The sequence below is a fragment of the Somniosus microcephalus genome, chromosome 5 (assembly GCF_052327205.1).
Source record: "Somniosus microcephalus isolate GS21.2 chromosome 5, FLI_Smic_1.0, whole genome shotgun sequence".
Taxonomy (NCBI): Eukaryota; Metazoa; Chordata; class Chondrichthyes; order Squaliformes; family Somniosidae; genus Somniosus; species Somniosus microcephalus.
Window position 1 is genome coordinate 66,090,229 of NC_140991.1, and position 16,103 is coordinate 66,106,331.

The following is a 16,103-nucleotide window of genomic DNA, read 5'->3' on the forward strand; positions in this document are numbered from 1 at the left end:
CTGGCCTCAGTTGCCCTAAACAAAGATGGCCGCCCCCATGACTCATGTGTGGGGATGCTGGCCTCAGTTGCCCTAAACGAAGATGGCCGCCCCCATAGTTCGCATGCGGCACTGCTGGCCTCTGAGGATCCGCTCCTGCAGGCCTTGGAGAAGTGGCCTTTCTTCAGGCAGGTTTTGCATATGGAGTTCTTGGCTGGGCAGCGCGACCTCGGGTGCTTCTCCTGGCCACAAAAAAAACAGCCGGCAGCCCGATCGCGGATGCCCGATGTCGGGGCTGGTGCTGGGGGTGGCGGGGCCGGTCGGGTCCGGGACGCCGACGCAGAGGTAGGTCCCGGGGGCGGCGCTGGGAAGGGTGCTGTGGTAGGGGTCGGGCCCGAGTCCCAGGGTCGCGAGCAGTACCTGGTGAATGCTTCCTGATCTTGGTGGGCCACTTCCAGGGAGATAGCGAGGGCTTCAGCTTTTTCCATGCTGAGGTCTTTAGCTTCCAGCAGTCTTTGCCGTGAGTACTCGGACCGTAGGCCTTTCAGGAATGCGTCGCGGATATTATCTTCAGTATTTTCGGCTGCCGACACCGATTTAAAGTCACAGTTCCTGGCGAATGCATATAGCGCCTGTGAGAATTCGGCTACTGATTCTCCTGGCTGTTGCGGCCGTGATCTTAGGAGGTGCCTAGCGTACATGTAGTTTACCGGGGTCCGGTACTTCTGTTTCAGCAGGTTGATGGCGGTCTCGTAGGTAGTCATGTCCTCGATGAGAGTGTATACTCTCGGGCTCAGTTGTGCCTGCAGGACACTTAGTTTGGATGCCTGAGGGACGCTGGATTCTCTCAGGTATGATTCGAAGCAGACCAGCCAGTGTTTAAAGTCTGCGGCTGAGTTTGCTGCTCGTGGGTTCAGGTCCAGGTACGGCGGTCTGAGGGCTCGCAGCCAAGCTGGCTGGTGTGGCTGTGCTCCTGGGAGCTGCGCTGGTGGCTCCTCCGCTGGTTGTGACTCGTTGTCGGACATCATTAAATTTAGTCAATAAAATTGATATACCTATCAATTCCTCCAATAAAAGGCGAAGAGTTACGAAGGTGACTAAAGGTTTTTATTGACTAAATAACAGAGCCCACTCTCGTGGGTGATCCGATCCAAGCAGGAGGAATACCAGCCAGTCGCTCACCTTTATACCTGGGTGGAGCCAAGGCGGAGTCGGCAGTGGTCATCCCAGGTATAGCAGTGTGGCAAGAGGCGACCTCGTACCGTGATACAATAGTGGTCAGTGATACAGTTATAACGAACAGTGGTGAACAGTGCTAACTACTAACAGTGATACGATAGTGAACGTGGTTTACCACAGAGGGGAACTTGGAGGTGGTGGTGTTCCCATACGCCTGCTGCCCTTGTCCTTCTAGGTGGAAGAGGTCGTGGGTTTGGGAGGTGCTACTGAAGAAGCCTTGGCGAGTTGCTGCAGTGCATCTTGTAGATGGTACACACTGCAGCCACGGTATGCCAGTGGTGGAGGAAGAGAATGTTTAAGGTGATGGATGGGGTGCCAATCAAGCGGGCTGCTTTGTCCTGGATGGTGTCGAGCTTCTTGAGTGTTGTTGGAGCTGCACTCATCCAAGCAAGTGGAGAGTATTCCAACACACTCCTCACTTGTGCCTTATAGATGGTGGAAAGGCTTTGGAGAGTCAGGATGTGAGTCACTCGCCGCAGAATACCTAGCCTCTGACCTGCTCTTGTTGCCACAGTATTTATGTGGCTGGTCCAGTTAAGTTTCTGGTCAATGGTGACCCCCCAGGATGTTGATGGTGGGGGATTCGGTGATGGTAATGCCATTGAATGTCAAGGGGTGTGTTGAGTCTGTATGTTCCAGTTGTGTTTTGCATCAATCACTGGACACAGACAACAAGAATAACTTTTAACAGGTCTTTACTATTCGAAGGTCAGGGCTGAACTGCCCAGCAAATCCTTGCACAACACTTATATACCGGTGTGGTCACCACCGGTATTACAGTATTACAGTATACAGCAGCCAAGAGAAAGTAGTACATCTCTTAAGGTAGTTCTCTTAAGGTGGAACAGGTTACATACACCACAATCCTCCCTTTTTAGCTTAACAGTTATATCCCCATTTAACATAACATAATAACATATATATATACAACTTCATGCAAAACAGTTCAAAGATTCAGTCTCTGAGGAGGCCTCCTGATTCGAGTTGGATAACGCCTTTCAGGGGTCTCTGATTCTCGTTGCTGGGGTGACTCATCTAGTTGGTCTCTTATGGATTGGACATCATCATCAGGTACATTCACTTCTGAGGTAGATGCTTCAGGTTCACTAACTTCTTTCACGGTTGTCTCTGCCGTAACCATGGGTTCGACCCTTGTTCTCGATTCTACCAGTTGGTCAGCATGACGCCGTATTACATTTTCACCAATATCTACCGTGTACATCAGGGTTCCTTGTCTGGCCCGAATTGTTCCAGATTGCCATTTCTCGTTTTTATAGTCCCGGGCTAACACTGGTTGTCCTATTTCGAAACTCCGAGTGGTCTTGTTATTTATATGCTGGAACTGTTTGTTTTCAACTTCCCTCCGCACATTTGGTTTTAACAAGTCCAACCTGGACCGCAACCTCCTGTTGTAGAACATCATGGCAGGACTTTGGTTTGTCACTGCATGAGTGGCGTTCCGATATGCCAGTAGGAATTTGTCCACCTTGTGTTGTAGTGGAATCTGATCTTCGCTCATGGCCTTTATTGCTTTTTTAAACGTTTGTACAAATCTCTCGGCCAACCCGTTTGTAGCCGGATGATATGGGGCAGAGGTATAATGTTTCACCCCATTCTTCTTCATGAATCCCTGGAATTCTTCTGACACGAACTGCGGTCCGTTGTCTGACCATATTTGTTCTGGCAATCCATTTCTCGCAAATATCGTTCTTAACACCACGATCGTCTTTTCCGAGGTAGTGGTAGTCATCTTAATCACTTCTGGCCATTTAGAATGTGCGTCCACCGCAATTAAAAACATGGAGTCCATGAAAGGACCAGCAAAGTCAATATGTACACGTTGCCATGGGGTTGAAGGCCATTCCCATGGATGCAGCAGTGCAATCGGAGGTGCATTTTGCACTTTTTGGCACCCTGAGCAGCTTTTCGTCAGCTCCTCTATCTGTTGGTCGATACCCGGCCACCACACATAAGCCCTAGCAAGGCTTTTCATCTTGACTCCCCACAGATGACCTTCATGCAGTTCCTTTAGAGCTCTCTCTCTTAACTTAGGAGGAATAATCACCCTTGTTCCATACATCAACGTTCCTTGACAGACGGACAGCTGTTCTCGTCTTGTTGAGAATGCCGGTAACAGTGGATCACCATGTGCTGGCCATCCCTTCACTGTCACTTCGTAGACCCTGGACAGTGTCGGGTCGTTCCTGGTTTCTCTTTCAATACTTGCATTGGTGACTGGTAAACATTCGATGATGGTCGAGTGAAATAACTCAACAGGGTCAACTGTCGGTGCCTCCTCCTCTGTAGGTAGTGGCAGGCGCGACAGCCCATCAGCATTACCATGCTGCTTTGTACCTTTGAATTCTATCTGATATTGATGTGCCCCTAGGAAAAGGGACCATCTCTGGAGTCTCTGTGCTGTCATCACCGAAACACCCTTCTTAGGGTTAAAAATGGATACCAACGGCTGGTGGTCTGTCAGAAGCGTAAACTTTTGGCCCTGCAGGTAATGATTAAACTTCTTTACTCCCCACACAAGGCTGAGAGCCTCCCTATCTATCTGAGCATAATTGCGCTCAGCGGAAGTCAATGATCTGGATGCGAACGCAACTGGCCTCTCCTGGCCATTTGGCAACTTGTGTGAGAGTACTGCCCCAATACCATATGGAGAAGCATCACAAGCCAAACGAATAGGCAGCGTTGGGTTGAAGTGAGCCAACACTTCCTCTGAGGTGATCAATGCCTTGCTTTCGCGAAAGGCCCTCTTACAGTCCTCGCTCCACTTCCATGGTACTCCCTTCTGCAAAAGAGCGTTCAGCGGGTGAAGCACCGTGGATAAACTTGGCAGAAACTTATGGTAATAGTTAATCAACCCTAGAAACGACCTCAATTGGGATACATTATCTGGAGCGGGAGCCTTCACAACAGCTTCGATCTTGTCAGGAGACTTATGAAGCCCCTCCTGGTCAATGACATGACCACAGTACGAGATCCGCTTCTGAAAGAACTCACATTTCTGGCGATTAACTCGAAGACCATATTCTTTCAATCTGGTGAGCACCAGTTCCAAGTTTGCAAGGTGTTCCTTGTCATCATCTCCTGTAATCAGAATATCGTCCAGGTAACATTGTGTACCTGGAATTCCCTGTAATACCTGCTCCATGGCCCTCTGCCAAATTGCTGGAGCCGATGCCACTCCAAAAACCAGTCTGTTATACCGGTACAAGCCTCTATGCATGTTGATCGTGAGATACTGGCGTGACTCTTCCTCAACTTCCATCTGTAAGTACGCCTGCGCCAGGTCTATCTTGGTGAAGTGTTTCCCGCCAGACAATGAAGCGAAGATATCCTCAATCCGTGGAAGCGGATACTGCACCGTGTGAAGCACCGGATTAACAGTGATCTTGAAATCACCACAGATGCGAACCTTCCCCGGTTCCCCCGGCTTGTTGCTCGATGAACGCTTCATGACTGGGACAATAGGCGTGGCCCACTCACTCCAGTCTACCTTAGACAGTACTCCTGAACGTTCTAGCCCTTCCAGCTCAGCTTCCACAGCAGGTCGTATTGCATAAGGTACCGGTCTGGCTTTGAAAAATTTCGGGTTTGCGTGTTCTTCAATCTTGATGTTTGCCGTAATTCCTCTCAGTGTTCCCAGTCCTTATTGGAACACCTCTTTAGCATCGTCCAATATTCTGGACAACTGTTTAGGTTTGACATCTTTTGTACCGGAATCTACCGTTAGTGCTTTTAAGGAATGCCAGTCCATAATTATTTTCCTAATCCACTCCCGTCCCAGTAGTGGTGGACCTCCCTCAGGTAGCACATATAAGTCCATTCCTCGGCTTTCTTTGCCCTTGTGGACCACCTTTACCTCTGTCTTCCCGATGGGGTATACTCTTTGCCCCGTGTATGTTTTCAATACAATCTCCGTATCCCGTAGGGGAATATGTGGGAATAACCTTTTGTAATCTTTCTTATTCATGACCGTCAATGCCGATCCAGTGTCCAATTCCATCTTCACTTGGACTCTTGCTATCTGAAGTGTGACCCAAATTGTTTGGAGGTCTGCTTCCTTACCAACATTGTGTACTCTTAGACTACCCAGTTCATTACTGCTGGCGTCTGAATCTGACTTCTGTTCATTCGAACTGTTCTCTGTCACCTTGTGTACCTTTTTGTACTTTTCCTGCGGTGACTTTTTGTTGCTGGTCTTCTTTCCTGACCGGCATACTTTAGCTATGTGACCAAGCCTGCCACATTTTCTGCATTCCTGATTTTTGAACCAGCACTGGTTCTGATCATGTGTTGTCTTTCCACAACGATAACATTTTACTGTACTCAAGACCATTTGATTGGTACAGAGTTCCGGTGACCGTAGCTGCATTTCCGCAGTGCCTCTTGCTGCGGCTTCTTGCGATGCTGCAATAGTGACAGCTTTATCAAGCGTAAGATCATTCTCTTCAAGCAGTCGCTTTTGTGTTCCTTCTTTTAACAATCCACACACAAATTTATCTCTCAGCGAATCTGCTAGCCCTGTCCCAAACTGACAGTACTTCGATAGCTTACGTAGTTCAATTAAAAATTCAGCGTTGCTTTCGTCTTTCAACTGCGTTCTTCTGTAAAATTTAAATCGTTCCGCTATCATCAGCGGCGTGGGGTTCAAATGATTTTTCAGGACAGTAACAATATTCGCGAAGGTCTGATCCGCCGGTTTATTTGGTGATAGAAGGTGCTTCAATAGCCCGTATGTCTTCGCCCCCATTAAGCTTAATAAGGTTAATGCTTTCTCATCATCTGGTACCTTATTTGCTTTACAATAAACTTCCAGGCGTTCTACATACGTGGTCCAATCTTCGACATCACTATCAAAGGTATTAATGCTCCCATGTTTAGGCATCCTTGCAAGTTTTTAAAATTTTTAAAGTTTTTTAAAATGGCGGCTTCCCGCGCTTGTCTTCTTCCCCCGCCTACTAAAATGGCGGCTTCCCGCGCTTGGCGGTCTTTCCCGCGCTCGTCTTCTTCCCCGCCGACTACAATGGCGGATTCCCGCGTTTGCCTTCTTCCCCCGCTGGCTGCAATGGCGATTGCCTTGCTGCTGCTGTTCTCGCCTCCCCAGCGGTTCTCACTCCCCGACGCTGCTTTGCCTTGCAGCCCCGCTTGCAGCCCGGTCCTTTACACCGGCTGCGTTTGAATTCTCCGCAGCTCTCGTGCCTTAAGCTTCTCAACTCCCCGACGCTGCTTTGCCTCGCAGCCCTGCTTGCAGCCCGGTCCTGTACACCGGCTGCGTTTGAGTTCTCCGCGGCTCTCGAGCCTTAAGCTGCCCCAGTTGCTGCGCCTCTCGGCCTCGATTGCAGCCCGGCCCTTTCTACCGGCCGTGGTCGAGCTCTCCGCCCTTATTCCTCCGTTTTCCCTCCCCTACTCCACAGTCAACGCGGCCGACTTTCTGCTCGTGTCGCTGATCGGCTTACCCACCACCGTGGTAGAAGGGATGATCACTGCCTGTCGCTGATGGAGGGCTTCGTGGTCAGAATTCTTTTTCTTTTTAACCCGGGTTCTTGATGCCTCCCGTGCGATGGTGCTCAGCAGGATGATGAGGGCGGATGCCTCTTCTCGACGCCCGTTTTGAGGACGAAGCTGCCTTGGATGTAAATTTGCCGCAGGGTAAGATCGGACTCGTCGCCACTGTTGAGTCTGTATGTTCCAGTTGTGTTTAGGATCAATCACTGGACACAGACAACAAGAATAACTTTTAACAGGTCTTTACTATTCGAAGGTCAGGGCTGAACTGCCCAGCAAATCCTTGCACAACACTTATATACCGTTGTGGTCACCACCGGTATTACAGTATACAGTAGCCAAGAGAAAGTAGTACATCTCTTAAGGTAATTCTCTTAAGGTGGAACAGGTTACATACACCACAGGGTGGTGGTTAGACTCTCACTTGTTGGAGATAGTCATTGCCTGGCACTTCCATGGCGCGAATGTTACCTGCCACTTATCAGCACAAGCCTGAACGTCGTCCAGGTCTTGTTGCTGCGGGCATGGATTGCTTCATTATCTGAGGAGTTGCGAATGGCACTGAACACTGTGCAGTTATCAGTGAACATTCCCATTTCTGACCTTATGTTGGAGGGAAGGCCATTGATGAAGCAGCTAAAGATGGTTGGGCCTAGGACACTGCTCTGAGGAACTCCTGCAGCGATGCCCTGGGGCTGTGATGATTGACCTCCAACCACCACAACCATCTTCTTTTGTGCTAGGTATGACTCCAGCCAGTGGAGAGTTTCCCCCCCCCCCCCCCGATTCCCATTGACTTCAGTTTTACTAGGGCTCCTTAATGCCACACTCGGTCAAATGCTGCCTTGATGTCAAGGGCAGTTACTCTCATCTCACCTCTGGAATTCAGCTCCTTTGTCCATGTTTGGACCAAGGCTGTAATGAGGTTGGGAGCTGAGTGGTCTTGGCGGAACCCAAACTGGTCATCAGTGAGCAGGTTATTGGTGAGTAAGTGCCGCTTGATAGCACTGTCGATGACACCTTCCATCACTTTGCTGATGATTGAGAGTAGATTGATGGGGCGGTAATTGGCCGGATTGGATTTGTCCTGCTTTTTGTGGACAGGACATACCTGGGTAGTTTTCCACATTGTCAGATAGATGCCAGTGTTGTAGCTGTACTGAAACAGCTTAGCTAGAGGCGCGGCTAGTTCTGGAGCACAAGTCTTCAACACGATAGCCGGGATGTTGTCGGGGCCCATAGCCTTTGTTGTATCCAGTGCACTCAGCCATTTCTTGATATCACGTGGAGTGAATTAAATTGGCTGGAGACTAGCTTCTGTGATTGTGGGGACCTCAGGAGGAGGCCGATATGGATCATCCACTTGGCACTTCTGGCTGAAGATGGTTGCAAACGCTTCAATCTACATTATCACATCCCCATCTCACTAGCCACCCCTCACACTCACCTTCATCCTAGTACAATCATACCAACTAACAACACACAAGGGTAGCCACTTCGGTGTTTTATCCAACTTCAGCCTTGTCTTTTGCACTCATGTGCTGGGCTCCACCATCATTGAGGATGGGGATATTCATGGAGCCTCCTCCTCCCGTTAGTTGTTTAGTTGTCCACCACCATTCACAACTGGATGTGGCAGGACTGCAGAGCTTTGATCTGATCCGTTGATTGTGGGATCACTTAGCTCTGTCTATAACATGCTGCTTCCGCCATTTAGCATGCATGTAGTCCTGTGTTGCAGCTTCCCCAGGTTGGCACCTCATTTTTAGGTACGCCTGGTGCCGCTCCTGGCAGGCTCTGCAGCGGTTCAAGAAGGCAGCTCACCACCACCTTCTCAGGGGCAATCAGATGTGGGCAATAAATGCCAGCCTTGCTATTGACGGCCGTAACCCGAGAATGAATTTTTAAAATCTTTTCTGGTGGCGGGCGAGGCTCTTCGCTGGTGGTGGGCCCTCAGAAAGTTGCCCCCAGAGATTGCAGCAGAGTAAAGCAAATAAAACCTAGCGGTTTCAGTTGATCATCAGGCTTGCTGCCCTTTTAACCCACATCTCTGCTATCATTAATCGAGAGCAGAAAGCGTCACAGGGTTAGAATGTCCCTGGAGTTCTCCCGAGCTCCCACCATAACGTTGAGAGTGGCGGAAAGCCTGCAGGAATGGCGCAAACCGCAGTTTAAGCCATTCCTCTAGCGTCTCTGCTGATCTTCCACTGAAGCTACGGTAGGAGGTTGGGGAGAATCGCCCCCAGCCCCCCTCCCACCACCCCCCCGCGGAACTTCTAGGCACTTATATTGTTCCAGCAGTTGCATCGATTTACTGCATTGAACCACAGGACGGTAGAGGTGAGCCGAGTACTTTCTAAGCATCTTTATGCTGCTGTTGAGTTCGTGGAAGGAAATCAAATCTGGAAACCTTCCTGTTTTAAGAATTTGTCCACCAGCAATGTTTCTTTTTGTCTGTCAGTGAAATGATTGGGGAGGGACGGAAAGAGCTAAATCTGAGCCAGACACACAGAAGGCTCAGTAATTGGCTGACTTGCCCAGCTTTTTTTTTGCCCTAAAGCAATATTGTGGAAAAACGTGAAGTTGGATATTAATGAGAGCAAGAGATAGACATGTTGAGTGTATCTGTTTTTATACTAGTCTGAAAAAAATGGAAAGTAATCCCACAAAGGAACAGTAGACCTCCAAAGGTAATTCAACCCTACATCAAACCCAGAATGTAGAATAACAAACAGCTGGCAGGATAGAAACCTGTAAAAACTTGTACTGACAGCTTGGAACAACTTGGAAAAGTTAGTATTTACAAGAGGAAGAACATCGAAGCAGATTGTTTCACCCAATGTTCTTTTAAATCACTAATAGAAATCTGCAACAAATTGTTGGCAAACCATCCTGATATTGAGATCTAAATGTAAAATGGTATAGTGTCACCTTTTTGAAAAAGTGCTTGGTAAATCTTTTTATTTGCTTCATTATTTTGTTAAAACAGCGCCCAAAGGTATTTTACCTGAATGTATTAAGCAGTGCAGAAACAGAACCTTCCATATATCTTTGCTAATCTCTGTATGAACGGGCATATCACAATTGAATATGCAACTGAAATTGTAATTATTTTTTTTAAATTAGACACGTAAACGTGTGTCTGATGTCACAGTGACAAAAGTGACATGTAACTTTTCCATCTCTTCTCCCGCCCAATGCAAAAAAACTAATCACTTTCTGACGATGAGGACATCCCTTTACTAAAATCAGCCAGGCTGACATAAGAACATAAGAAATAGGAGCAGGACCAGGCCATTTTGCCATTCAATAAGATCATGGCTGATCTTCTACCTCATCTCCACTTTCCTGACATGTAATCAGGGTGTGTGGCTTAAGATGCTTTCACTTTCAAACTAAAATGAAAACCTTTTAATAGAACATTTTCTCTCCTCATTGTCGGAATCTTTCTGCCCCTTTAATCTGTTTTGGTTTGGCCCTTTGGTTACCACAGTTGCTCATTTGAAATAACTACTAACCTGTGTCAGCAAGTCCATCTCTCCTAAGAGATCACTGAACATGGCGTCTATGTCATCACAGACATTACCTCCTCCGGACTCCATCTGTAAAGGTACAAAATAATCAGTCAAAATAGGAACTGATGCATGATTTTAAAAGGCTTGCTAGGAAGTTATTCTGTTTTAGTCTCAAAAATAAATATCAAATTATGTAAACTGAACAGCTGACTTTTCTTTATTTCCAATTTTTCCCTTTTTCTCTTGAAGGTGCGGACTCTTTCTGGGGTACAGTTCCACAGGAACCACTAGCCCTTCAGGTACCTTGTATAAAGCAGCCATTTTTCACATGGATCTAGATAGTGAGAAGGTTACTTGACCATAGAGAAGACATCGCAGCAGTGTTTAACCCTGATTTCATCCAACATGTCAACATACTCCAGCAAGAATCGTGGATAGTGGTCAGGAGCAGAAATCCTGACTAAATTTTCCTCTTCCTGGCCCAGCAATACTGATGTCAATTGTAGCTCCCAAACTGCTGCTCTGACAGAGATCAGCTAATTCAGTAATGACCAGGGATTGATCTGGGATCTTTCTGCTCTGTATGGCTCGGTATCATGGCATCTGGTAGATTTACACATTGAACCACTGCGGAAGTAGTTTCATGGCGCTGTGGGAGCCCAATTTAGATATGTTAATAAGCATTCCACCTCTCCACGATGGGACACTTGGACGCCCCGATATCCGCCGCCCTTTACGTGCATGGCGTTGGGTTGGGGTTGCATTCCCTGCATTACACTTTTTAACCCTCTCCCGCTCGTCACGGGGGAGGGGTTAATATCGAGGCCGTTAACTGATTCTCTCTCCACAGCTGCTGCTTGACCTGCTGAGCATTTTCAGCATTTGCTGGTTTCATTTCAGATTTCCAGCCTCCGCAGTATTTTGCCTTTGTACACTTAAAATGTGCTAATGGGCTGAATGTCACAGATGTGATATAATCAATAATACCCAATAATACCCATGGAATAGAGAACAGAATTAGCAGCGGATTAGTACAATCAAACTTGGCGCACAGCAGTGAGGATGAGAAATGATAGATTCATTCATCCAACTATCAAAGGTCTCGAGAACTGTAATGAAAGCAGTACGTGATCCTGGTCAGAGTCACTGAGCTGAACAGGTAACATTTCAGACTATTTATGAAACCGTATCGACAGCTGATCTGCACAGCGATGCACAAACATGTTGTATTTATATCGTTTTGAGCATATATTCTGTGGTCCAATGAAGCTCTCAATCATCACTTTCAACTGTTGTTACTTTTAGCTACACGGTTCTGATAAGCCGCTGGTGTCGCACAGGAGAGGAGATGAGAAGGGGGAAAGTGAAAGGCAGTTAACCCAGCTTCTTTCTAGAAAGGTTTGCGAAAATATTCTTGACATTCAGCACCAAGAGGAAGCTGGAAAAGCAAACAGTTCACCACGCCCTGACTGTGAAGCCTGATCGCAGCCAGGGCTCTGTGTATTTCATTAGTCAGCAAGTAAAAACAGAAAACAACAGTAGAAGAAAAAGAGATCTCACCTTCAAATGCAATTCAATAATTACGCCCGGTTACATCAACAAAATTGGTAATGAGACAATGGTCTCATTGAGGAAGCCAGGAGGACGGTTTGAGGTAACAGCAATTGAAAGTGCACTTCTTCTACACACTGCGCAACCTTGTTGAGCAACATACACTTTTGCTGAAGCTACTGTATTTCTTCCAGCACATTTCTAACATGCTTGGGCATGGAGAAATAACTTAAATGTCAAAATTCAGGCAGCATTGCCTAAAGCACTGCTGTATTCCAATGGGCAAACAGCAAGCATACCTTGCACGCAGAGGATACAGAATCATGAATCATAGAATCATAGAATGGTTACAGCACGGAAGAAGGACATTCAGCCCGTCGAGCCCGTGCTGGTTCTCTGCAAGAGCACTTCAGCTAGTCCCACTCCCCCGCCCTTTCCCCGTAGCCCTGCAAATTTCTTTCCTTCAGCTACTTATCCAACTCCCTTTTGAAAGCTGTGATTGAATCTGCCTCCACCACCCTTTCAGGCAGTGCATTCCAGATCCTAACCACTCGCTGCATAAAAAAGTTTTTTCTTATGTCGCCTTTAGTTCTTTTGCCAATCACCTTAAATCTGTGTCCTCTGGTTCTCGACCCTTCTGCCAATGAGAACAGTTTCCCTCTATCTACTCTATCCAGACCCCTCATGATTTTGAACACCTCTTTCAAATCTCCTCTCAATCTTCTCTGCTCCAAACAGAACAACCCCAGTTTCTCCAGTCGATCAACGTAACTGAAGTCCCTCATTCCTGGAATCATTCTCGTAAATCTTTTCTGCACCCTCTCTATGGCCTTCACATCCTTCCTAAAGTGTGGTGCCCAGAATTGGACACAGTACTCCAGTTGGGGCCGAACCAGTGTTTTATCCCCCTGCCAAATTAGTTTAAATCCTTCCCAACAGCTCTAGCAAACCTCCCCATGAGGATATTGGTTCCGGCCCTGTTGAGGTACAACCAGTCCGGCCTGTACAAGTCCCACCTCCCCCAGAACCGGTCCCAATGCCCCAGGAATCTAAAACCCTCCCTCCTGCACCATCTCTCCAGCCATGCATTCATCTGCACTATCCTCCTATTCCTTTACTCACTAGCGTGTGGCACCAGGAGTAATCCGGAGATTACTACCTTTTTGAGGTCCAGCTTTTTAATCTCTTTCCTAGCTCCCTGGAATCTGCCTGCAGGACCTCATCCCTCTTTCTACCTATGTCAATATAAATTAAATGTTGATGTTTCAGTTCAGATTAGTTTTGTTTGGAATATGTTCCTCATTCATACATGTTACTGCTGGCAGGGCCTTGGCTTTGTTGTAAAGTGCAGATACAGTGATAAAAAACAGGAAATGGGAGAACTACTAAAGTTGTGTAACAAAGCAGGCGCACAGACTTTGAATTAGATTTGTATAGATTATGGAATGGAAAGTTCCGCAAGGGTATTGTAAAATAAATATTCAGGTCCGCTTTGGATGAATTGCAGCGGCCTCGATTTTAACTACCCTCTCCTTTTCTGCCCCAATCTGACTGACTCAAATTTTAAATTGCAGGCAGCAAGCACACCCGCCTCATGCCGGCAGGGTCTTCTTTAAAATACAGGTTGAACTCCGATTACATAATCAGGGCCCAATCTACCATGTTAACCTGAGGCTTGAGCGGGAGAGCAGTGGTAGCTCCCCCGCCAGGCCAAACCTGCTAGGAACAGCAGCCCGGACCAGAAGATGCCAAGTAAGATAAATTTTTGATTTTTTTTTCGTGTCCTTGTGGGCCAGGAGGAGCAGGAGGGCTCCTCCATGCTATGCAAGGAAACCTCGGGCCACCCACAATTTGGACCCACCTCCGCACCTCCAAACGTGCCACGGACCATTCCTGTGGGTCCCTGGCGGAGAACTCCTGCCGCTTGTGTTCTCACTTCCGCCCGTTGGCTAAGCAGTGATTCCTGCCGGGCTCAGGCGGGAGTCTGATCTTGCATATGTAAATGAGGCCCAGGATCTAAAATTACTCTGGGCTTCACCCTCGCCCTGGCCCCACCCCCCCGTGGGCCGAGTTAAAATCAAGACTGCAATGTGTGAAATGAAATCATTCTAAACGTTGTCAACTGATTAAAATATGTCAATCAAATTTGGCTCGACCACATCAACCTTTACTGTGCCTCCCTTTCTTCTGCCAATTGCTTACAATTACAAAATTATCCTGGAGGACAAGGTCAACACTAGGGTCACCTTCTCCATGACCAACCACCTTCTTAAATTCTCTTCTCTTGTCTCTATGCTTGCCTCCAGTTTCAAAAGCAAGAATCTCACAGAAGTTGTTTTTGTCTCTAAGATCTCTTCAGCTGCTTCTGTTACTTCGCCCTCCCTCTTTCCTCAATTCTAGATTTCCCCCAGTCTCCTAATTATTCCGGCTCCAACACCTCATCACTTTCCCCTTTTTTACCCAGCTCCCCCTTTGCTCTCTCCAAACTCATTTCTTCCATTAAAGCTACCTTATGCTGCCTACATGCCCTCACAACTTGATTCCTCATAATCCAAATATCACTCCTGACCCTTACTCAAAAACCCATCTTCAATCCATCAATCCTCTCTAACTTTTGTCCCACCTCTAACCTCGCTTTCCTACGGTGGTTCTAATCTTACTGATCTGGACACATTCTATGTATCTCTTCTCTTCCCTTTCCTGCAAAGTCACCTCAGAATTCTGACAATGATCTATCCTAGTTCCACTCCTTTTCCTCACCTATTTGCTGCTGATTTTCGGTGACATCATTCTCAGACATGGAGTCAGCTTCCATATGTGTGCTAATGATACCAGCTCTACTTCTCCATCACCCAACCTGACCCAAAGACCACCTCGGTTGTCAGAATGCCTGTGTGACATTGAATCTCGGACGACTTACAACTTTCTTTAGCTGACCATCAGGAAGACCAAGTCATGGTTTATGGTACTCATGACAAAGTTCCCTTGACACTGACTCTATCTTCCTCTCTGGCCTTTCATTCAGGATCAACAAGACTGTGTGTAACTTTAGTGTCTGTTGGACCCTGAGTTGAGGTTCAAACCACATATTCTCTCCATCACCAATACGGTTTAGTTCCAGCTCTAAAACATTGTCTTCCTCAGCCCTTACTTTAACTCCCCTGCCAAACTTTGGCCTTCTACGTGGTCTGTTCAAAACAGGCATCTATTCTGTTACTTTCCAAGTGTACTGATCTTCAGTCATGTGGCATACATGCTCTCCTCAAAGCAATCTTCTCTCTGCAAAATGCTTTGCTGCTGTTTGCAGGGCGCTCCTTCCCATTACTTCAGTAATGGCCACTCGGCCATCCCAGCTGTTATCCTTACACAGCACGTTTCAAAAGAATCTAACTTCTGTGCCTTTGTCAAGATCTGGCTCTCAATGCCACACAGAAGTGTTGACATGAAGCGCTGAAGGTCACCAGCAGAAGGATCCTGGCACTTACGGTGGGTTCAATGACCTGTGGGTTTCTGGCCGCGTAGTTGCTGTGGCCACTGTAGTCTCACTCTAGTTCAACTAAAGGGGGTTAATTCCCAGCAGTCTAAGCAAAGCGGTTAAAAAAAAAAATAACAACAGAGAATGCTGGAAAAACTCAGCAGGTCAGGCAACATCCGTGGAGAGAAATTTGAGTTGACGTTTCGGATTGAAACCCTTCTTCAAAACTGGAAAGAAAATAAAAAGATCGATCGATGTTTGTTCGATCGCAGCTTTGCCTTCGATCTTTTTATTTTCTTTCCAGTTTTGAAGAAGGGTTTCATCCCGAAACGTCAACTCAAATTTCTCTCCATGGATGTTGCCTGACCTGCTGAGTTTTACCAGCATTCTCTGTTGTTATTTTGGATTTCCAGCATCTGCAGTATTTTGCTATCGTAAGCAAAGCGGTTAATTTGCTTATGTGATTTTAGTATTCAGACAAGATGGCAAGTCCCTACATATTAAAGCTGGTGGTCTCAACCAAACAAAGAAGGACTCAAGTAGAATCATAGAATCATAGACATTTACGGCACAGAAGGAGGCCATTCGACCCATCGTGTCTGTGCCGGCTGAAAAAGAGTTTTGCGGCCTAATCCCACTTTCCAGCTCTTAGTCCGTAGCCCTGTAGGTTACGGCATTTCAAGTGCACATCCAAGTACTTTTTAAATGTGATGGGGGTTTCTGTCTCGACCACCCGTTCAGGCAGTGAGTTCCAGACCCTCACCACCCTCTGGGTGAAAAAAGTTCACTTCCACTCCCCCTCTAATCTTTCCACCAATTACTTT

At 47.0% G+C, this 16,103-nt stretch overlaps 1 protein-coding gene across 1 annotated transcript in view; it reads right to left on the reverse strand.

Moving 5' to 3' along the window:
- Positions 1 to 16,103, reverse strand: part of apbb1ip (amyloid beta (A4) precursor protein-binding, family B, member 1 interacting protein) — a 254,338-nt gene that overhangs the window by 154,554 nt on the left and 83,681 nt on the right. The window contains exon 2 of the mRNA XM_085987735.1: positions 10,257 to 10,340. Coding sequence (XP_085843861.1) covers positions 10,257 to 10,340 — 84 coding nt within the window. The remainder of the gene's footprint in view (positions 1 to 10,256; positions 10,341 to 16,103) is intronic.